At 31.1% G+C, this 23,442-nt stretch overlaps 1 protein-coding gene across 1 annotated transcript in view; it reads left to right on the forward strand.

The window, feature by feature from the left end:
- LOC143067392 (WD repeat-containing protein 44-like) overlaps nucleotides 1–23,442 on the forward strand; it is a 36,785-nt gene that overhangs the window by 11,173 nt on the left and 2,170 nt on the right. Inside the window, exons 3-18 of the mRNA XM_076240623.1 lie at nucleotides 1,928–2,232; nucleotides 4,878–4,950; nucleotides 5,605–6,225; nucleotides 11,096–11,242; nucleotides 12,794–12,946; nucleotides 14,019–14,242; nucleotides 14,923–14,996; nucleotides 15,640–15,701; nucleotides 16,417–16,494; nucleotides 17,346–17,481; nucleotides 18,058–18,128; nucleotides 18,936–19,049; nucleotides 19,583–19,705; nucleotides 20,958–21,149; nucleotides 22,524–22,625; nucleotides 23,296–23,411. Coding sequence (XP_076096738.1) covers nucleotides 1,928–2,232; nucleotides 4,878–4,950; nucleotides 5,605–6,225; nucleotides 11,096–11,242; nucleotides 12,794–12,946; nucleotides 14,019–14,242; nucleotides 14,923–14,996; nucleotides 15,640–15,701; nucleotides 16,417–16,494; nucleotides 17,346–17,481; nucleotides 18,058–18,128; nucleotides 18,936–19,049; nucleotides 19,583–19,705; nucleotides 20,958–21,149; nucleotides 22,524–22,625; nucleotides 23,296–23,411 — 2,591 coding nt within the window. The remainder of the gene's footprint in view (nucleotides 1–1,927; nucleotides 2,233–4,877; nucleotides 4,951–5,604; nucleotides 6,226–11,095; nucleotides 11,243–12,793; nucleotides 12,947–14,018; nucleotides 14,243–14,922; nucleotides 14,997–15,639; nucleotides 15,702–16,416; nucleotides 16,495–17,345; nucleotides 17,482–18,057; nucleotides 18,129–18,935; nucleotides 19,050–19,582; nucleotides 19,706–20,957; nucleotides 21,150–22,523; nucleotides 22,626–23,295; nucleotides 23,412–23,442) is intronic.

Here is a 23,442-nt window from a genome sequence, read left to right on the forward strand (position 1 = left end):
AAACCATATGAGGGGCAGATCCAGGATTTTAGGTTAGGAGGGGTGCAAAATTAAATTTTCGCCGAGCAGAGCGAGGCTAAAAAAATTTGAGGTAAAATTATCGGAATATTCTTTATTGAGCTAAGAACAACCCATGCTTTGCAAATTTAAGGGGGTGCAACCATATATATTCATGTTTGTGACAATATGAAAAATCAAATGAAATTTAGGAAGAGTCGCTGGGGGTCACCCTACAGTTCCTGTTTTAAAATTTAAAAAAGGTCCAGATCGCCACCCCTAAACCATATATATTCATGTATGGGACAATATAACAAATCAGATGAAATATAGGGAGAGTCCCTTGGGTCACCCAACCCCCTCCTGTTTGAGAATTTGAAACCCGTTGAGATCGCCACACCTTAACCATATATTCATGTACGGGACAATATAACAATTCAAATGAAAGATAGGGGAGTCCCTGAGGTCACTGTACACCCTCATGTTTGAGAACTTGGAAATGGTCAAGATCCTTACCCCTAAACCATATATACTCATGTATGGGACAATATAACAAATAAAATAAAATATAGAGGAAGTCCCTATGGTCACCCCAACCCTCCTGTTTGAGAACTTGAAAACGGTTGAGATCCCCACACCAAAACAATATATATTCATGTATGGGCCAAATTATAACTAATTAAATAAAATATAGGTGGAGTCCCTGGGGTCACCCTACCCCCAGTGGCGGATCCAGAAATTTTCATAAGTGGGGGCCTGCTGACTGACCTAAGAGGGGGCCTGCTCCAGTCACGCTTCAGTGATTCACTATATAAGCAACCAATTTTTTCCCCCAAACCCCCCCCCCCCTAAATCCTCTGCCTACCCCTACCTGTTTAAGAACTTGAAAACTGTTGAGATCCCCACCCCTAAATTATATATATTCATATGTATGGGACAAAATAACAAATCATTTACATTCACTATGGGCAGGTCAGTCAGACCTCACCTTTGATCCCTGTTGTAGTGAACATTTGTCTGATTTGTGCCTGTTTACTTTTGTACTATAGAACACAAATTCAGTTTTCTTTCAAGGGAAACCAGCCAGTTCATACAATTACATGTTCATACTAAGTCAACTTGAACTTTTAGCAGTCAAATAAAACCAAGGTTAACTACCAAGTAGAACAACTGCAATCATTGGGAACTTGTACCACTGCAGACTCACAATAAAAAAATACACATTGATATATATATATGCATTGCTTTTGAAACCTTGATAACATATAAATTATTTGCCTTAATAAATAAATCATTAGATAAACATGAATGTACTATATATGAATGTTTAATGTTAAGGCAACATTGCCACAGTTTTCATAATTACGGTTGCCTTGGTTTTTGGTTAACTGCCTTCAGCGCTTACAGCGCTTTGATTATATATGTGAATGTCAATTTGCAAGTTTAAGGTAATAAATACCCTTCTCAATATCCTCATCTACATGTATATTATTTTGAAATTCCACCCTAAGAATTTGATACAATTAAGACATATAGCCAGGCAAAAAAATGAAATGCTGTGAATTGCACATGTATTTACTAGTCAGTAAGTACAATTTTCAATTACATAATGTACTCAATATGCCTTATATAGAGAGAAATGGTCAGCAGCATAAGACATCAACAAGACAAACAAATAGGTAAATAAAGCTGATTAAGACCACTTCTCATATACCCTTGAATGATGATTTACCATTTTTTGTGTCTTGAGCAAAAATTATAGATATCAGAGATAAACTATCAATTAGATCGATACAAGATCAACCAAAAAGATATGATTTGATCAGAATTTTATATTTTGATCTTCAATGTTGAAGAGTGGGCATTGTTGAAGATGCACATACATCCAGGTGAGCCACACAGGTTCTATATTACTATTAATGTTTTACAGGAATGTGCCACTGACTCTGAAGAAAGTGGAGATGAAGCTGATAGTGGCATATTAAACAATGTTAAATCTGTGGACGAGGAGGAAAAATGGATGACTGTCCATAGTGACAAATTTAGAATATCTCGACCAGATGAGTTAGATGGAGTAGCAGAAAAATGGACAACTATCAGAAACCAGCCAGATAAGTCTGACCAGTCGGATGATTCTGATGAGAAAGTTGTTATTCCTAACAGACCTGAACGTGCAGATTCTATTCTAGAGGAGGAGACCAGGTTAAAAGAAATCAGGAGAATTCAAGAAGAAAGGTACATGTATTGGAAATATCTTAATTTTTTATTAGATTAAAGGAGTAAAATACAATTTTTTTAGGACTGGGAAAGAAATGAAGCATTGATGATAATTAACTGCTGATACATGTATAAAAGTAAGAAGTGGTATGATTGCCATTAAGACAACTCTCCACCAAAGAGTAAATGATGTTGAAAGTTAGCAACTATAGGTGGCTGTACAGTCTTAAACAATGAACAAAACCCATACCGCATCGCAATCTATAAAAAGCTATAATATGACAAATGTTAAATAATTCAAGAGAAAAACTAACAGCATGATTTATAAACAAAACAATAAACAAAAATTAAAACAAATATGATATACAGCAACAAATGACAACCACTGAATAACAGTCTTTTGACTTTTGGCTTTTGGACAGGCACATACTGAGTTTGGTTAGTGTGACGAAGTCATTAATAGGATAAATATATTTTATTACGTAATTACAAAGTCAAGAATGTTTCTAAAGTTCAAATGTTCACAACTGTCTTCAAAGTTAAATTGTTCGAATGGTCAATATCTCACACGGGCACGTGATCGTATAGTGGTATAACTGTTCGTTCCTGTTAGAGTATTTCGGATATTAAGCGCATGAGTTCCAGAGGAGGGAGACCTTGGCGGAATCTCCGGTACCAATCTGTCCTCCTTGTCCAAGTCCAAAGCTGGATCTTATATAGTCCAGTGGTCCATAAACATTGGCCCATAGCTGATGGCCGGTTATGTATTAGTCTGCATGTTGAATAATTCTAGTCTGTGGTTAATTGTCAAACTATGCAATTAACCCCTGAAGGATACATGTTATTTCACAGTATACATGGTCATTTATTGGCTGCAGGTTATATGTTTATAATATTCGTACAGATCGTTATTAAGTGTCCAAAGGGTACATTTCATTGAATTTTCGGTTATGCTGTAATTAATTCCTTTTTAATGAATTTCCTAATTAATACTCCGGTAATAATAATAATAATTAATGATATGAAACACAATTGTGTTACATTAGGTTAAACATGTTTGGGGTGCACAAACCAAGAACAAACTACAAAAATAAGTTGAAATGGGCTTCAGTTACTGATCTGATCAATTTAAAGCTGCCAATAAAACAATTCACAAAATTTTAGATCTGAAAATACTTGCAGTTACTGAAAGCTAGTTCAAAGCCGATATCAACTCATAAGAAATCATGTATCTAAGACCAATTGGAACTTTTTGAACTATGAAGACTTGTTCATTCACACTTTAGAAATTATAGGGGGACACCCAAAGGAAATTAATAAATTAATTTGGTTTCCCCAAAAAATTTATTATGAAAATTTCATTGCAGTGCAAAATCTGGTGTGAAGATGTAAGATTTTACAAAACATATTTTCAACTAAAAAAATAATTCCTTTTATAACTGCAGAAATATAAAACTTTATATCATATGAGATAATAATTTGTATATAAATCACCTTCAATACTCAAAGCATGAAACTTGTAGACAATTCCATTTCCATGTTTTCCTTAGACAATTATAAGAATTTTACCTGAAGTTATAATTAGCTTGTCAATCTCTTCAGAAGTCTTACATGTGAATCATTGTGAATGATGTTTGGTATTTTTGAAAAGAAAATGAAAAAGATTATTTTATTCACAATATGTTTTTGGTCACATGGACTGGAAGAAAGTCATTCATAAATGTTTTAATTGGTATATAATTTAAAAAAGAAAAGGAAAAAAATATTGATTGATGTTAAAAATCATGTCGATTTTAACTGAATTCCACATGAATTCATGAATGTTTTTGTGTATACATTTTTTGTAAAGTTCACTTGACATAAAATTCATCTCATTCAGGACATTTTCAAGTGAAACTATTGTGAAGGAAGTAATTCTGTGTATAACTCAATATCATGTATTTTCATAATATGTATAATAGCCATTGACATGAACACATACTGTACAGTTAGTATTTGTTTTTTTACAAAGTCGTTATATGAAATGTTTTACAACTTGGCAAGGTTATATGTATTGATGATTGGTTGCATATTTTGAGACATATTTAAGTGAATAAATGTGATCTACATTTCTTTTGTGACTTGATTGATATAACTGTTGTTAAGTTTTGTGTTCAGATCCTTCAATCAAAAAGCTGGGGTCAGGTCTTAAAACTTTAGAATTATTAAAAAAGAGACTTTTTGACAGTAGATTAACATACTGCATTTACAGCAACAATAGCAGTTAAGACAAATGAGCTTAACATATTTAGTGTAACTACATGATATTACAGATTCATAAATTTTGATATCTATTCCTGCATTTAAGGAACATTACAACAAATTTTTACATAAATTTATTTCTTCAAATAATTGTATTTTTTAATCTAGACCTTTTTTGTATTAACATCCAAACATTAATTAACATGCTTAGATATGCATTATTCTCATATGTTGTTTGGATTACAGTCTTTTTCTTTTCAAATTCTTTGCAAACTGGCAATACTATTCTAAAATGAAAAAAATGACAAATTCTATATGAATCTTTTTTATTGTTTTTTTTTTTAGATTGCCTTACAAGATTTATGATTTTGAGACATTCTTTGTTTTGGTTAAACTCTTTAAAATGCAAGTAATATTTGTAGGAGGAAAAAAGAAGATGCAGAATTCCAGAATCAACTGGAAGAACTTAAAAGGAAGAAAAGAGAAAAGGAAATGGTAAATTGAAATGTAAAAAGGGTTTTGGTGGAGCTAGTTTGGTAGAATTATGTTGCTAGAATTGGGTCTACTTTTTAGGCTGTCGAGTATATGTCTAGACAGAGAAATTGGTAGAAAGGTCATATTTTGAAATTATCAACAGGTTAAATTGTTACTGAATTATTGGTTTGAATTTGTTTTATAATCCTAATTTAGCAGTCAAATTACATGTTGCTTATAATTAAATCAGCTTTAAAATATTGTAGTCACTTTTCAGAATAGAAATTTATTTATAAAGCACAAAAATATCATCTGGAATGTTTAACTTAAATCTTCAAGGATATAAAATCATTTTTCATCTGCTATACATGTTTTCACATTTTCCAAGTAGGACATATTTTTTTAAATTAAGATATTTAGGATGTATTCTTCTGAGTTTCAATCTCGTTGAAATCTCGTTCTGGAATTTTTGGACCCAAAACATTGATACAAGGGGAAAATATTTATGAATTTTAAAGATATTATAATCAAACATAACTGAAACATTTCTGAACTGTACATGTACTTCATTTTTTTACAGAATATACTATATTTCTGTAATAAAACACAGCTTCCAGAAAATATTTAAAGGTAAAACATGCAATGTAATTTTTTTATTTGACTGAATTTTTTCAGATTGAGGAAAAGAGGAGAAAGGAAAATGAAAAACGCAGAAGAAAGTTAGAACAAATGAGACGTCGAGTGTCTGATGGAAGTGACCACATTCTTGTAGATTCCAAAGAAGACAGTGATTCAGATGTGTCACAAGAATCAACAAAGGATCCTGTCTCTATCAAACTAACAGTTTACACAGAAAATATTAATGTATCTATACCAGATATAAACAGTGCTAATCTAGTCACCAGTTTGTGTGAAGCAGGACTGCCAGCAACCTTGCAAGCAAACATTACCATTCCAGACACTAAGACCAGTAGGTCGAGCTCAATGAGAGGTGATTCAAATAGACAAGACAGACCTATATTGCACGCAAATTTAGTGGTTCAAGAACCTCTACGCAGTCGTTCAAATTCTTCCATAAATTCTTCTGCAAGTGAAGGACCAGCAGTTACAGGTCGTCGTATTCCAGAATCTGATACCATTGTAAATGAAGTTATAGTAGCTTCCAATGAACCAGATATAATTAGAATAACAAAAACTAGAACTCCGCCATCCACTTTACAATATCCATCAGCACCTCATAATACTCTTACGTTCCCAGTGGCTCCACCTAGGAAAAAGAAATGCTCCAGTAGTGAGGTATTCATTCAATTGTGATAATGTGCATATATCCAGTCATTATTCCATATTTTTAGTTGTCAAAAAGTAACATTAGAAAAATGCATGGATCAGATGACTGGAGAATAATGAATCTAAAAGGGCAAAATTTGCATTCAGTTTTAACCCTTTTCTCAATGGATTTTTTTTGCATACTTGATTCGCTTAGGACTTTTCATTAAAATGCTGAAAATATGCTTTAAAATATTAATGCATTGCGAAAAACAAATATTTCATCAAATAACTTTAAGTCAGATCTTCTTACGAATATCCTTTTCATATTGGATACAAATTTTATTAAGTCTGATGCAGACATTTCCTAGTCAAAGTATACATGTACCTCAATAACATCAACTGAATGTTATGATCACTTTCTATTGTTAAGGAAATGAATAAGGCTTCTCAATGATCAAAATAAGTGTTTGTCAAACTGCTATATTTTCAATGAAATTTTTTTGATAAAATATGTGGTTCAATTAAATTCTCTTTTTAGCTCACCTGACCTGAAAGGTCAAGTGAACTTTTCTCATCACTTGGTGTCCGTCGTCCGTCGTCCTGCGTCCGTCGTCCGTAAACTTTTACAAAAATCTTCTCCTCTGAAACTACTGGGCCAAATTTAACCAAACTTGACCACAATCATCCTTGGGGTATCTAGTTTAAAAAATGTGTCCGATGATCTGGCCATCAAACCAAGATGGCCACCATGGCTAAAAATAGAATACAGGGGTAAAATGCAGTTTTTGGCTTATAACTCAAAAACCAAAGCATTTCGGGGAAAATTGAGTATCAGGTAAAGATCTATCTGCCCTGAAATTTTCAGATGAATCGGACAACCTGTTGTTGGGTTGCTGCCCCTGAATTGGTAATTTTAAGGAAATTTTGCTGTTATTATCTAGAATTTTATTATAGATAGAGATAAACTGTAAACAGCAATAATGTTCAGCAAAGTAAGATCTACAAATAAGTCAACATGACCAAAATTGTCAGAGAACTCCTTAAGGAGTTATTGTCCTTTATAGTCAAGATTGAACAACTTTTCAACATTTTTGTAACTTGTACAAAAATCTTCTTTTCTAAAACTATGGGCCAAATTTAACCAAACTTGGTGACAATCATTACAAGGGTATCTATTTTAAAAAGTGTCTAATGACCCTGCCTGCCAACCAAGATGGCCGACATCAGTAAATACAGTAACAGGTGAGCGACACAGGCTCTTGAGAGCCTCTAGTTTAAGTCTCACCTCTTCTCCATATCAGTTACAAAAAGAGAAGTCACTTCTCCCTATTTTTCTGAAGTAGTGTAAAATCAATTGTTTATAGCCTTTTTTGAATTTGTCCATAAGAGTCTCATATCAGCTGTAATTCTTTTACATAAGGATAAAAACTAGAAGTCACAAAAACATTTACCTTGTGATAATTGTTTTGGTAGCTCTCTAGCGCTTTGACTATAGTTTTGATATATTTGAAAGTATTCAGTATATTTATTTCAGGTTTTTATAGGAATAATAGGATGGACAAAACAAAAAGTATATCATTGCTATTAGTTCTGTAATGCAGTCATAGTCAGTTTTAGTTCAGTTTCTTGGTATCAATTTACATTTGTAAACATGTTAAATCAATAATCTAAGACATGTTTCTTCATATAATACTTAAGCTTGAAAAAAAAGTCTTATTTTTTTCTTGTAAATTATATTTCAACATTTTAACCACAAATATTTTGATTTAAGTGTTAGGAATTGGTAATTTTAAGGCCCCTGCCTAAGCAAAGGGGACATTTACTGTTTCCCTTTTCCATCTGTACATACATGTACATACATCCCGAGATTGATTTCCTCTTATTTTTATTTTGCCTCAACCATATAAATTTTAAATGATGCTCTTCTTTCACTTTGAAAACAAAGTTGTGTTTGAGTACCAACTAATTATGCTTATCTTATTAATTGAATTTGTAATGTTAGTTGTACAGTATTTGAACAACACTAAGGTGATCAAAAGGGACATTTCTGTTGGCGATGGTTGTTTTGAAATTCAATAAAATTTTATAAAAAGGAATTTTAATTACATTACTTAGTTCAAGATTAAGAACACCAGAATTTATAGAATATTTTTTTCCATACCAAATTTAAAAACTTTTGAACATGTCTTACAGTTCCAATTGGAAAGCAAATAAGTTTTTTTCCAACTAGAATCTAAATGATTCATTGCAGTCATGTTTTATTAAAGATTTTATAACAGACATTGCATCATTTGCCAAAGTTTAATCCCAAACAAAAGGCAAGGGTTTCAAATTTTACACAAAAAATGCAACCAGAGTAACAATCTCCAATGAATCATGAATTAGTTAAATTATCGAATTTTAAAGACCGAGTTTTGACGAGGACCTCAAAAATTGATCATTTAACTATCAAGATTGGATAAATCCAATAATCCTCAACTTACTACAAATATATGTAATAATCTGTTTCTCTAATGATTATCAAATCAATTTTCACTTTTGATAATCCAAAATCCCTTCCACCGCCTTCCGCATACCACAAGGTCGTCAATTTAATTAACACATGTTATAATATATTGAATCATTCAGTGAGCCTATAAAGGTCATGACCCGTAAACTCATTCAATCACCTTCTGAGATCATTGGCAACCACACTTTAATTAAATTGTTTTACACAATGTGCGAAGAATGGGTTAAATTGCCACAGAATTAGAGAAAAATGTATACATGTTATTTGTTCTTTATATTTAAAGAATGCAATTGCTTATGGTTGTGAAGAAACCTTTGATGAAAAATTATGATTGAACCTGAACTATGACTGCATTTCTGATTATTTTCAAATGAAGATAAAAAGTGTGAAGCTAAAATATATATGCTATATGTGCTTAAGGAAATAGAAAATTCCCAATATTTAATACATAACCAAAAGATAATATTATTTATAGTCAAAATAAATAACTGTTTTAAACTATTTAGAATCTATATATTTTAAATACATGAAGTACAGTAATTTTTTTTTTCTTTTTTTTTCATTCATGAACATGGAAGGAAAAAGGTAGCTCTTTCAATCCATTAATAACTATATTACAGTTCACACATACATGTACCAACTTTATTTTGTCCTTTCAAAGCTAACGAGTCTATATTATTTAAAATTCTTATTAAAAAGGTCATCAGTAATAATATTAACTGATCTTGTTTCGTCTTATTATTGATGAAGTGTCTATTTTGTCAATTTTTCTGGTTTTAATACATTTAAAAACACCTTTAATTAATGCTGTGTTATAACTTTTTGTATTGCTGTGTTGCTATTTCCATTCTGGTGAAAACACTATCTCTACATGTATTAAATTTAGAGCTTTGCAATTTGACTTGTCTCAGTCAATAAGGCAAGACCTGTTTTGTCAGCCTTAGATATAGGTTATCAATATCTTTGGTTGCCAATTGTTATATCCTTAATATTAATTTTTTTTTTTAAACCTTAATCTTTCTTCTATCAATTTCTACCAAAATTATCAGATGATTTCTTAAAATAAGACAGAAACCGTGAAATGACTGAACAGGAGATCTTGTCTTTGAATGGGACTTCTTTTACCACTTTTGTCATTTTAGCCTATTAAATTGAAAACTTTACCGTAATAAATAGAAAACAAAGTATACTGCAACAATTGTCAGCATTACAAGATAACCAAATAATTCTAATGAGCAAAACTGTCATTAAACCTTTTGTTTGAACTATTGTCAATTTATCTTAAAAAGATCTACAATTAATTTATTATTTATTTTATTTAAAAATTTAAAGTTTTTGTATAGCAAATTTTTATCCAATCATTTTTTTTTTAACATACATTTTTACTTATACATGTTATATGGCACATCCTTGCTAGATGACCAATTCATGCCTCTAGTTATATATAGAACTTACATTGAATGCACAGATAAGAAAGCTACTTATAAATGTTGCTAATAGTGTTCATTTTGGAATAGAGGAAACTTAGATTATTTTGTAATTTTTTCAATTTTTTGGGGAAAACGATTGTTCACTGTAGCTCATGGATTTTTTTTTATTAATTTCAATTTTCCTCTGCAACAGCTATCTATCAATTTAAAGTGATTTAAAATAATCAACATTATTATCTGAGACATCAAGAGAAAATGAAAGAAACATTGGTTTCAGACATTTTCAATTTGACTAGATCCATTTAAAATCAGTCTGTGCCAATTCCAAGTTTCAATTGTCATGACTGTAGACTGGTTATAAAGTCAAATGTTGCCTAAATTGCATACATAGTGAACATTCATTTTGCAGCAAAATTTTCAGTCAATGCCAAGCTCTTCTACAGACAAGAAGGAAAGACATAACTTTATGAAGTTCTATAAATAAGTTAGAGGCAACAGTAGTTTTTGTTAATTTTTGATTCTCATAAATCTGTTTATAAATGAAGATAAAAATAAAGGGGAAAAAAACAAAAATTGTCAATAGAAATAAAAGAATGGTCTTAATTGAATTTTCCAATAGCTTGCAATAGAAAGATTTCTTGTTTTGATAAAAAAAAAAAGCTTAACAAAGAATAACTTTAAGAATACAAAAGTTTGCTTCAACAAAGATTCACTAGAATTTGATTTATTTGTTTATCAAACATGTCAAAATAGACACAATATGTATATATAATTTGAATTTATGAAACACAGAGTTTATCTGCAATCTCATTTGTATTATTATAGTATTTACTGTGTTTTCTTTTTGTTGGTTTTAAGAAGTTAATAAAAGTATATTGTGGCTTTAAGTACTAGAATGTTTTGATTTCCTTGTTAAAAATAAGCATAGATATCTATTAATACTATATTGTTTTCACAGCTTTCAGACAGTCCTTCAGAGTGGAGCAATCGTACATCTCTAACTTTACCTACGCCTACCTCAACTGTTGATAAATTGACCAGAGATTTAGAATTCACGTTAGACCTTCAAAGTGCCTTAGGTGGTGGACGCCATATCAGAACTGAAGTATGTAGAAATGTTATATTTACTGTGTTTATACTAAAGGATTTTACTGTTTATAGTACATATATGAACTGGCGAAACACTTTTTGAGCTCACCTAAGTATTGCTATCACTTGGCATCTGTGATTATCTTCTGATGTCTGTAAACTTTCATATTTTCATCTTCTCAGAGACTTGGACAACAATTAATAAATTGGAAAGGAATGGTGATTGGAAGGTTCTCTTTAAATGCTTCTCAAATCAGATGAACAACATGTCTTCTAATTGTTTCTTTTTAATGATTGCTGTTTATCATATTTGTTTTTATGCCCTATTTATGGGCATTATGTTTTCTGATCTGTGCATCTGTTCGTTCGTCCATCCGTTTGATCATCTGTTCGCTGTACCGTCCGTTCGTCCGTCCGTTCAGCCTGCTTCAGGTTAAAGTTTTCGGTCGAGATAGTTTTTGATGAAGTTGAAGTCCAATCAACTTGAAACTTAGTACACATGTTCCCTATGATATGATCTTTCTAATTTAATGCCAAATTAGAGATTTTACCCCATTTTCACGGTTCACTGAACATAGAAAATGATAATGCGGATGAGGCATGTGTGTACTAAGGACACATTCTTGTTTGTTTATTGTTTTGTGCATAATTAAAGATGTAAATACCTTGTTTATAAAAAAAAGAGATGTGATATAAGTGGATAAAAGTAATTTTAGGCCACTGTACATTTTCAACAATGAGATAAACGCATACTGTACAGGCAATTATAAGGTCCCAACATGACAAAATGTAAAAAAATACAAACAAGAAAACTAACAGACTAGTTTATAACAAAAAATTTGTGAAAAACAATATATCACTTGTAATTCGATTAACGCTAATGCTCATCAGTATAAAGATATTAACAATTATATTGCTGACACATGTTATACTGATTGATTGATTGATTGTTGGTTGGTTTTTTAAGCGCCACTTTTGGTCTATAGTGTGGAGGTCAGTTTTTATGGGTGGAGAAAGCCAGGGTGCCTGGGGAAAACCACTGGCCATGATACGAAAACTGACAATCCTAGTCAACTATGTTTGGAGTCAAGTGCCCCTGCATGAGTGGGGTTCAAATTCACAACCTCAGTGTTGACTGGCTAGTGATTTCAGTAGTAGAACTACTTAGACTGCTTGGCCACCAAGGCCACTTATGTTATAAAAAAAATAATGAGCATAGAGGATGGCATGATAAAATTCTTTTATTATGATATTTCAGGTTAAGTTTATTGTTTGGGTACTAAGTTTCTGGAATTGAGGGAAAATCATTTCATGGTTTTTCCAAAGTGTACATACAAGCCTATTAAAAATTCATATTTTTATATATCCCATGAATAATAATGAATCTACACTATGAATATAATATACATATAGTGGTTAATAGTGGGATAGGGCCATATCTGCTATTTTGGTATCTCAAGTCATTCAGATAGACAAAACTTTAGAGTACACTGATTTGAGGTAGACTATGTATACATTGTCAACTTTATTGTTTAAAGTCAGCCTTACAACATGATTTCTTTTATAGGATGTAGATGGACATGCCATTAACTCAGACAAACCAAGATTCTTTAAGTCAGATGACAGATTAAAGATTTCATCAGACTCTGAATCATCTCCAAGTTCTAATTTACAAGTGTATCGACCTCGCTCAAATTCTGGTCGTCTGTTAACAGATCAGGTAATTAAATGTACAGATGTATAGGCCTAACTCAATTTCTAGTGGTCTGACATATATCTAAATGGTGTAAATAAATATATATCATATTCCAAATGACTTTCAAACTGAACTTTTCTTCTCTTCCTTTACAGAGATTTTGAATGTCACAAAAGCATTCACTTTTTCGTTGTTATCGTTTTCTACTGGTTTTCAGTAACAAAGAGTAAAGTAGTAAGAGTAATTCTCTGTAACCACCAACCATTTCTTATATATGTATGCATAGTCACCCATTTTCCTGAAACTTAGTCAAAATGTTAAATCAGTTATAAAAGTAAATAAAGGTGTGCATGGTACGATTTTTTTTCTGAATTCCATCAGATATTCTTACCTGTGATGTCTTTTTATCAAAAATGGCACCTAATAAACACTAAACTTCAGTGTCATTTTTGTTCGTCAAATTATGCATTTTTGAGGCAAAATCCAAGGAGATCTGTAGTTGTTGCAACAGAGACATAAACAAAAACAACATATTTCTTGTTTGTTTATCAATAGTAACCAACAAACAAAATTTCAAGCAAATCTGAGACTATGCGTGCCGCAACTTGGTTGGTGGCTACAGAGAATTGCTATTTTAAGCATTAAAACATACAGATTTATGCCTTATTTATGCTCCTTTGTCCAACAAACATCACTTTTAACAAAGCTGATGTAAATGGAATATTCACTTAATTTAAACATATAGGTCAGCATAAAAAATCCTGGTGGAAAACACAGAAAGCCTAGACCTACATTGTATTGCTCATATGTCAGTTTAATGTCCAGTATCAGGTTTAAATATCAGGACCTTTTTAGAAGTACTTCAAGTAGTTATCTTATTAAGTGATATCAACCTAGCATGAACATGTATTGCCTTCTATAGTAGATGTATATGATACATTTTGTTTGCTTTCTTCTTTCAATTTAGTTCAAAGCAGACAAGACATATACAGTGTTAACAAATTATTATATATGATTGCTTTACTTTTCATTATCTATTCTAAATGATAATTAAAATTTGTACCAAATTAAATTAAAAAAGTTCTTATGATTACAGGAAATTTTAGATGCTGTAATGGTAGTGAACTTGGACACAGGAGAAGAAGTTCCCCTTAGTGTAGCGGAAGATAAGATACCAAAGGGAATGAATCCATTATCTTTACATATTATGAGACTAACTAAGGAATACCGAGATCATGCTGGAGACACAGAGAGTATAGACGGGGATATGATGAGTGAAACAATGTCACTCTCAGAGGAAAATGGTTCAAAGAAAAAGAAGTAAGATTCTTACAATGACTAAAATGAGCTTGTTACAAATATTAGAATACAAGTATTATATATGATAATTCATTCATGTCTGATTGTAATTGTCTATTAACAGTGCAGCCTCCGCATTATCTGTTATAGTCGCCCAAAACAAATGGAAAGAAATCTTAGAAACAACACCTATCTTAACAGGAAGACCAAAACAAGTCAGGGAGAGATAAATTCACATAATTTTTAATCCAACTTTTCATTTTGTGTAATTTTTTTCACGAGATATTATTTCCATTTGGTAAAATTATTATTACAACATGTACACCAAGGAAGTTAGAAAGATAATTGGCTCAATTTTATGGATTCAGAGTATTTCTTGTCTACAATTGTAATTTATCTGATCACATTGAAATTTGGTGACCGATAAGATGGTATGAGTGCTATCTTAGAAACAAGTTAGTGGGAACTGGGTTGAAAAGGATTTTCATTTTGGCCCACTATGCATAAAATTTTGAATAATTTTGGCCAATATTTGACAGAAAATTTCTAAATAAATTTGTATAGAATTTCCATTTGCCCCTCCTTTACACTACTCTGCAGACATTCTTGGAAAATCATCTAAATTCTGAATAAAAACTAATAAAAACTAATTGTAACATTGATATACAGATAAAAAAAAAGTTTTTCTTTTTTAATTATAGGTCTAGATTAAGGAAAATGTTAGGAAAGAAAATAGACCGCACAACCAACAGACTTAAGTCAGTAGCAGACCAAGGTGAGGTTTTACAGCTGATTGCTTTAAGTGTGTAGGAAAAGGTAGAATCCTTAGTTAGCTTGCTAGTTAGCTGAACGGTGAAGTAATTATTAGGAAAAGTATACTACCCTCCTTTCGATGTAGTCTAGTCTTACAGAAAGATAGATTGATTATCTGTCTGACTAGTCTACTCTTAAAGGAGGGTAGTTTACCTAACCTAAGAATGACTTCACAGGTCAGCTTACATGCAAGCTAACCATGTAGTCTACCTTTCTCTACACACTCAATGAAATTGGCTGTAATGTTATATAAATGATTTAATGGAGGACACAGTAAAAACTGAAAGCCTTAAAACCAGTAAACCATAGTTATGCTGATTGATTTTTTATTGTTTTACCATGAGAATGATAGCAATAAAAATATTTTTATGTTTTGAGAACAAATTTTCTCTTGTTGAATAATTTATTCAAACATTTTTTCTTGTTGGTTAAATTGAAAAGATAAAATACTTTGAAAAATAAATATGATATTTTAAATCAATTCCTAAACACTCAAAATTTTCCTCCCTGCAACAAATTTTAGGGGTAATAGAAACACTGGTCGTCCGTCAATCTTTAGTTTCTTTTTTTAGACAGTACCTAATTTTATACATTTTACTTTACAGTTTTACACATGGAAGAAACTGCAGTTGAACAGGAAATAATATTTGATGGTAAAATGTTTAAGGTTAGTGTTTAATGGTTGATCACAAATACTTAACTTTTTAAAAATTTATATCAAATATTGATAAGATAATGAAGTACAAGTAAATATGCATTAAACGTAACGCAGTCATTCCAAGCTATACATATACAAGTAAATATGCATTAAATGTAACGCAGTCATTCCAAGCTATACATGTACAAGTTGCTAAATTTTGGCAATATACTGAATACATTTACAAAGTAATTTGCAATTTATTTTCCATAGACAAAAAATCAGCTTTGTCCTTTTATACCCCATACCCCTTTTCAGAGTACTTTTATGTGTTATACAAAAACAGGCTGTTTGTCCATGCTTTATTCCTTTTTTTTTACCAAAATTCTTGGATCTTTGTAGATTTTCATGACGCACTAACAATTTCTTCTCTCTGCTTTGATATATGTCATGTCACTACAATAATAGGTGAGTATGGAGGGTTTTAGTCTCACTTTCAGTATTCAACCTCCTGAAACATAAATTAAAAAATCCATGAGAATTACCTCCCTTTTCCTTCAAAATTTGGATCCATTTACTTGCAGGATATGCCTAAAAACCATAACAAATCTTTTGAAATTAACAGATACTCTGTTGGGTTCTAAACATATAAACTTATGACACATTTTTCAGTTTGATCATACAGGTTATGATATTAATATAAAAGGTCAAAGGAATTCCTGATGTATATGTTAATTAATTTCAGATTAAAGCCAAAACCAGTAAAATGCAGCATGACTTTGATAAACTACAACTGTTACAAGACATGACAGGTGTCCATACTGTAAGTTTGTATAAAAGATGGTGAGGATTTTATAATAAAAATTCTGAATCCATAGCTTTTAACAGTTAACAATAAAAAAAACATTTCTTACTTAAAAAAAGCTCCAAATAAAAACAATGCTTTATTTGTATATTTGACACAATTATGTATATAGAAGTTGTGATTTAAGGATGTTCTTAGGTGAGGTTTTGGAATTTGTGTCAAATGTGTGGACTCCATGTTTTTTTCATATAAGATTTAATAGCATAAAAGTAAAGGTCATTTGCCCAAATTTAAGCAGTGTTTTTTAATTTTTTCTTTTGATTTGAGACCCAAATTATACCAATGCAAATATAAGGTAATAGTCAAAGTCAGCTTTTTCCCACCATATTTTAAAATCATATATCTCGGTAAGGAGCTCCATGACCTATCAATATTTTTAGCTTATTTTATTCCTGAACTAATGCTTTTCTGGCTTATTTTTAAAAGAAAAGGAATGAGTCGCACAATATTTTAGATATGAAATTGAATAATAACATAATTGTTATCGTAGATAATGATGTACATAGATAGTTTTGCATTGACTTTATGGTTAATCAAAACCCAAATCAGAAGTTCAAGGAATATCTGTCCAGAATGTGAAATCTGAAACCAGGAATTGAAAACCATTTACACCAAGATTATTTTGGCAAACTACAAATATTTACATAACAAAAGTAAAACAATGATTGAATCATAGAAATTTTAATGAAGTTTCTTGTTTTCAACTTTTATGATATGTTAATAATATGCATATTGATTAGTGAAAAACAATAACATCCATAAAGATGGCAATAATTTACTTAATTTTCATGTTAAATATTTGTTGATAGGGTGCTGTATGGATCATGAAATTCTCTCCCTGTGGTAGACTATTGGCTACAGGAGGACAAGATAACACACTGAGGATTTGGGTGCTCAAATCTGCTTTTACTTATTTCAATGATATGAAACAAAAATATGCAGATGGTAAGTGTTATCAGATACTGTTAATTCAGATATTATTGCGATGTTTTTATAATGGTGGAAAATCTGACAGGGTTATAATCGCAATAATTTAAACTTCCATTTGAAAAATTTTATAAGATTTTTCTCAATATCTCAAAAATTCAAATAGCATTTTATATAAAAATGAAGATGTGGTATGATTGCCAATGAGACAACTGTCCACAAGAGAGCAAAATGACACAGACATTAACAACTATTGCCAATGACTTAAATTAAGAATTAATGAAAACTAAATTATTTATATAAAAAATGAACGAAAAACAAATATGTAAAACATAAACAAATGACAACCACTGAAATACAGGCTCCTGACTTGGGACAGGCACATACATAAATAATGTGCTATTTCATTCTCATCTTGGATATACATGAAATATCTGCCACTTAACATTATTAACATTATGCAACCAACAAATAATCTTTATTTTATAAAAGCTCTAAACAGCAAACATGATCAAATACTGTCTGTTTTATAAAGCACTATATAAACATAAGTGCCCTAGCTTGTTTCCAATGTTTGTTTTTATTTTATTTCAGTCACTATATCACCTGCTCCATCACAAGAAAGTCTTAATTCATTTCTCTCTGGTAGTTCTGGAGAATTACTGGTAAGTTATCTTAAACTGACTCAAATACTTTAAATTATTTTGATTATGTTAAGACAGCGTATGTTAGGACAGCTGGGTAACTTCAGACAGTTTGTTTTATTTTACCTTACAACGTTTATAATCATCCAATAAAAGATGTCAAATGTTTTTTTTTTCTGAAAATCAAAAGAAAAGCTGTTATTTTATTTGTACTTTTGTCTTTGAATTAATTAGCAGTTATTATAGATATATGAATGAAAGAAGATGTGGGGCATAGGCCCATGAGACAGCATTCCACCAACACAAATATAAATCTAGTGGACAACATACTGTCTTCAACAATCAGCCATCTTATATGAGATGGAAGTGTTTCTTAATGTTAGTTTGACATGATATTAGATTGATTAGTTTGATTGATTGATTGATTGATTGATTGATTGATTGATTGGGATAAGACCAACGCTGCTACATTTGTAGATTTAATAGTGTGTGGTAACATAAGTTGGTTATTTTTCATACAATTTTAATATAGTTAAAATTTTGGTATCTCATGTGTAATTGTATCATCTGATGATCCTATTTTAATATGTAAAATTGTTTGAGAGTCATGAAAATCATTTGAAGGTTGTGTCTTAAGTAAAAAGTCTTGTTCTAAAAACTTTAGAATAACTCTATTTGAATGAATGAAAAAAGGTATATAAATCTGATAGATATTTTTATTATTAAATAAAACAAAAGTGTAGAAAAGATAATATTTAAAGTTGTATTTATTTTAATGTCCTTTCAGTAGACTTTGTTTACACATATATGTTTATGTTTTTTAACCAGGAACAAGCTAGTGGAGGTCATGACCCTGAAGATTTAATCGCACCATTCATGCCAAAACCATTTTGTACATTTAGAGGACACACTGCTGATGTATTGGATGTCTCCTGGTCAAAAGTAAATAAAGTTTTATGTATATGATATAGACATATAGAAAAGATGCCAGAAAACCAAAGATATTTTTCATTTGTTTGTAGCTACAATCCTGTCTTTCTTTTCTTGGTTTGGACATCACCAAATTGGATTTACCTCTTGAAATAACCATGTTCTACACAAGGGGTTCCACAACTAAAACAGGAACAGCTTACCAATGTCACCCATCTATGGGCTTTTTCATATCTCTTTGATTTACAAGGTACTGAATTGCCCCTGACTAGAGTAAAAGTCAGATTGTGCTCTTTGTAAAAGTATTAATTAGGGGATTGTTTCATGAAACCTAAAGTATGTTTGTTAAGCAAGGTATATAAAGTGCCTAGAAAATTAACCTTACGATGTTAGAGTAGATCTGATTCGTAACTTCAAAGTACTAACAAAATTTTGAAAATTAAAACCGTTACAGTAGCTGAATAGTATAGCTAGACAAAAAAATGTCTTTAATGATAGATTAAATGTCAGATTTGATGAACTTATTATGTTATTTATTTTTTCAGAACCACTTTATTTTGTCTTCCTCTATGGATAAAACAGTACGTTTGTGGCACGTCTCACGTAAAGAATGTTTGTGTACTTTCCAACATATTGACTTTGTTACGTCTATTGTCTTCCATCCAAAGGTAAGGAGTTATAAGAATCGTTAATTAATGCTTTAGTATATTTGATCACTAGGTCCTATATTTTTACTGTTTGTTAACTTATACACCACCTGTTGTATTTTTTCAACAAACTTAGAGTTTTTATATATCAAAACATTGACTTTACCATTGCACTTTGTGCTTTAGAAATCCCATATTCACAAACACTTTCTAAATTTTATTTTTGTCCGTTTGTGCATCTCAAAATTGGTTTATATTCTCTAACATCAGTTTGCCTCAATCAAATGTTATAAAATTTATACACAATGTTTATTATCACAAAACACAAATCAAGTTTGACCGAGTGGTCTAACTAGTTATTACTGTAATCACTAGCCAGTCAATACTGAGGTTGTGAGTTTAAACCCAGCTTGTGATGGTGCACTGGACTCCATTCTTAATTGATTAGGATTGTCAGTTTTCTTATCGAAGGTCGGTGGTTTTCTCCAGGCACTCCAGCTTCCTCCACCAATAAAAACTGGCCACCACGAAAAAGCCTAAATGTTGTGCTTAAAAGAGGTGTTAAAACACCAAAATTCAATTCAAATCAAGTTTGAATTATGTTGCCTCACTTTTACTGTGCTAGAGTTATGCCCTTTTACAAATGGAAAAATTGAAGAATTTTTGGTTTGCATTTTTCAACTTTAATTTGCCTCAACCAAATGTTATGAAACATTTATCCAATGCTTATTACCTCAAAACGCAGATCAAGTACAAATTTTGGTAGTGTCACTTTTACTGTTCTTGGGTTATTTCGCTTTTTAACGTCATATGCAAGCAGGGGTGTTGTCTCTGTATCAGAGTGCCATGGACACATTTCCCATGTACCTCTAATGGATCACATAAGCTAAAAGAAAATCTGCTATTTAGTTTTCTTTTCTGATAAGTAACACATACAATATAATATATTGCATGGGATTGATTTTTATTTGAATTACTAGTATATGCCAGAGATCTTGCAGTTTCTGTTACTCTTTCCTTGAGGGTTGGAATGATTAAAGTGAAGTCATCTTGTAGAACTTAAAATATTTCATATTTTTGGCTTTCACACATATCCTGGCATGAATTGAGATACACAATTTTTAGGCATATAGATAACATATTATATAAAGAGTTGCATAGTTTGATTTTATTTTTCAGAGTTTTGAAGTTTAAAAGAGTTACAACTTAATGGCTGAATTTATCAGAACAAAGTAATTTATATTTTACAATAAGTTTTTATCAATATTTAAAGGATGACAGATATTTTCTGAGTGGGTCACTTGATGGTAAATTGAGACTGTGGAATATCCCTGATAAGAAGGTGACATTATGGAATGAAGTGCAGGGTCCTTCAGCACTAATTACAACAGCTAACTTCTGTAGGAATGGTAAACTAGCAGTTGTTGGCACTTATGATGGAAAATGTATATTTTATACTACTGAGGTTAGTAAAATTAAGTAGTTTATACATTTTTATGCCCAACCCAGGATAGTAGAGGCGCATTATGTTGGGCATAATGTTTTCTGGTCTGTGGGTCCGTTCGTCCATCCGTTCATTCGTTCGTTTGTTCGTTTGTCAGTCCATCTGTCCTGAATCAGGTTTAAGTTTTTGGTCAAGGTAGTTGTGAAGACTTTGAAGTCCAATCAACTTGAAATTTAGTACACATGTTCCCTATGTTATGATCTTTCTAATTTCAAGGCCTCACTACAGTTTTTATTAGAATTTCACAGTCCACTGAAGTAGAAAATGATAGTGCAAGTGGGCATCCGTGTACTATGGACACATTCTTGTTTAAAGATATATTTATTTTCTATACATAAAATATTAGGGCAGAATATATCTATTATTTTGTTAGTCTTTTTATTCTTCCATTTAAAACTAATGAAGCACAGATGACAATATAAACTAAACATATGATACCAGTCCAGTGTATACCTTTTTTTCTCTTGAATAATTACACAATATATAAATATCCATGATTTTGATTGGTTGATAGCTTAAGTATTTTTCATGTATTTTCTTTCATCAGATACATATAAAATAGTGTCACTGACCATGTATAGAAATTTTCAACTGATGTCTGATATAAAGCTATGTTGTTTGGTCACTGGTTCATAGTTGTCTCTTTGTCAATCATACCACATTTTCATTTTTTTTCTTTTTTTTTACACATTTTGGTGCTAAAGTATGTCTCCATATTATCCTTTTTTAAAAACTTTAAATATTTTATTTCACTACTGTTTGTGAACAATGTCCCTTGGCACTACAATGACGCTAAGGTTCCTCCCTGTATTATTAATTGCTAATGAAACCAGGGGATTTGATTAGGAAAATATCTCTTATATGTATATTTTGTGTTAGTTGCATTTTACAAAGTATTCATACGAGCACACAATACATATACATTATTTTACAAATTTTTATAATTTCAACAACAGTCAAAGTTACTTATATGTCAGATCAATGTACTCAGAACAAATGATGATAGGACGATATTAATTGGTATGGAGTTACATTTTGACTACTGTGGATTCATTTATTTTTCGTGGATACCAATTTTTGTGGATATCTAATTTCGTGGTTTTGGCAAATACTGCATACATTACTATAGAAAAATTGTAATTCCTTGATCATTTAAATTCGTGGTTCTCCTGTTCCAACGAAATCCACCAAAAATTGCTATCCAACAAATATAAATTAATCCACAGTATATTTAAATTCAAGTAGAAGACCCTCAATGCCAATGTACTCATCCAAAAAGAAAATAATACAGATTTCAGGTTGTATGCTTTTAAAATACATGATTTATATTGACAGCAATTAAAGTATCATACACAGATCCATGTAAGATCAACGAGGGGTAAGAATGCCAAAGGAAGTAAAATCACTGGTATAGAACCTCTCCCTGGTGAAGATAAGGTAAATATTAATAAAGAATTTGCATATTCCACTTGTAGAGATAAGATGTATACAATTCAATTAGTGTATTTTAGTCAACACTGATTTATTACACATAATTTTTCCAAGGTTTGAAATACATTTTTTATGCCCCTGTCGCATTATTAGCCTGCTGCAGAGGAGGGGGCATTAAGTGTTACCCTTTTCCTTGTGTACATACATCCAAAAATATATTTCCGTTTTCTAACTTCAGTTTGCCTCAACCAAAAGTTATGAAACTTACACACAATACTTATTACCACAAAACGCAGATCATCTTTGAATTTTAGTGGCATCACTTATACCATTCTTGATTCATGTCCCTTTACTAATGGAAAAACTGCTATTCTGTTCTGTAAGTTTATCTCAACCAAATTTTATGAAATCAGCTTTAAATCTTTGCTGATATATTTTTGTTTTGTTTCAGCTTTGTCTTGCAAGCCCATAATTTTACCTCATTTGGGTCCATATGCAAGCTACCTACTAATGAGATAACCAACCTTTCCAAGACACAGTTTAACAGTGGCACTCAACCTCAGTGTGAAAATTATCAAAAAATAATAAAAATAAAAAACTGCATAATACATCACATTTTCCCTTGTATTTATTGTCTGTATTTCACATATAGTTTTTAAATATTCTTGCTTTCCAGGTTTTAGTAACTTCTAATGATTCAAGAATTCGTCTTTATGATTTACGAGATAAAATGTTAACCTGTAAATACAAAGGATGTGCAAATAACAGCAGCCAGATTAAAGCAAGTTTTAGGTAATGTCAACTCTTATTAGTTTGTAGGTTT

The sequence above is a fragment of the Mytilus galloprovincialis genome, chromosome 3 (genome assembly GCF_965363235.1).
Source record: "Mytilus galloprovincialis chromosome 3, xbMytGall1.hap1.1, whole genome shotgun sequence".
Lineage (NCBI taxonomy): Eukaryota > Metazoa > Mollusca > Bivalvia > Mytilida > Mytilidae > Mytilus > Mytilus galloprovincialis.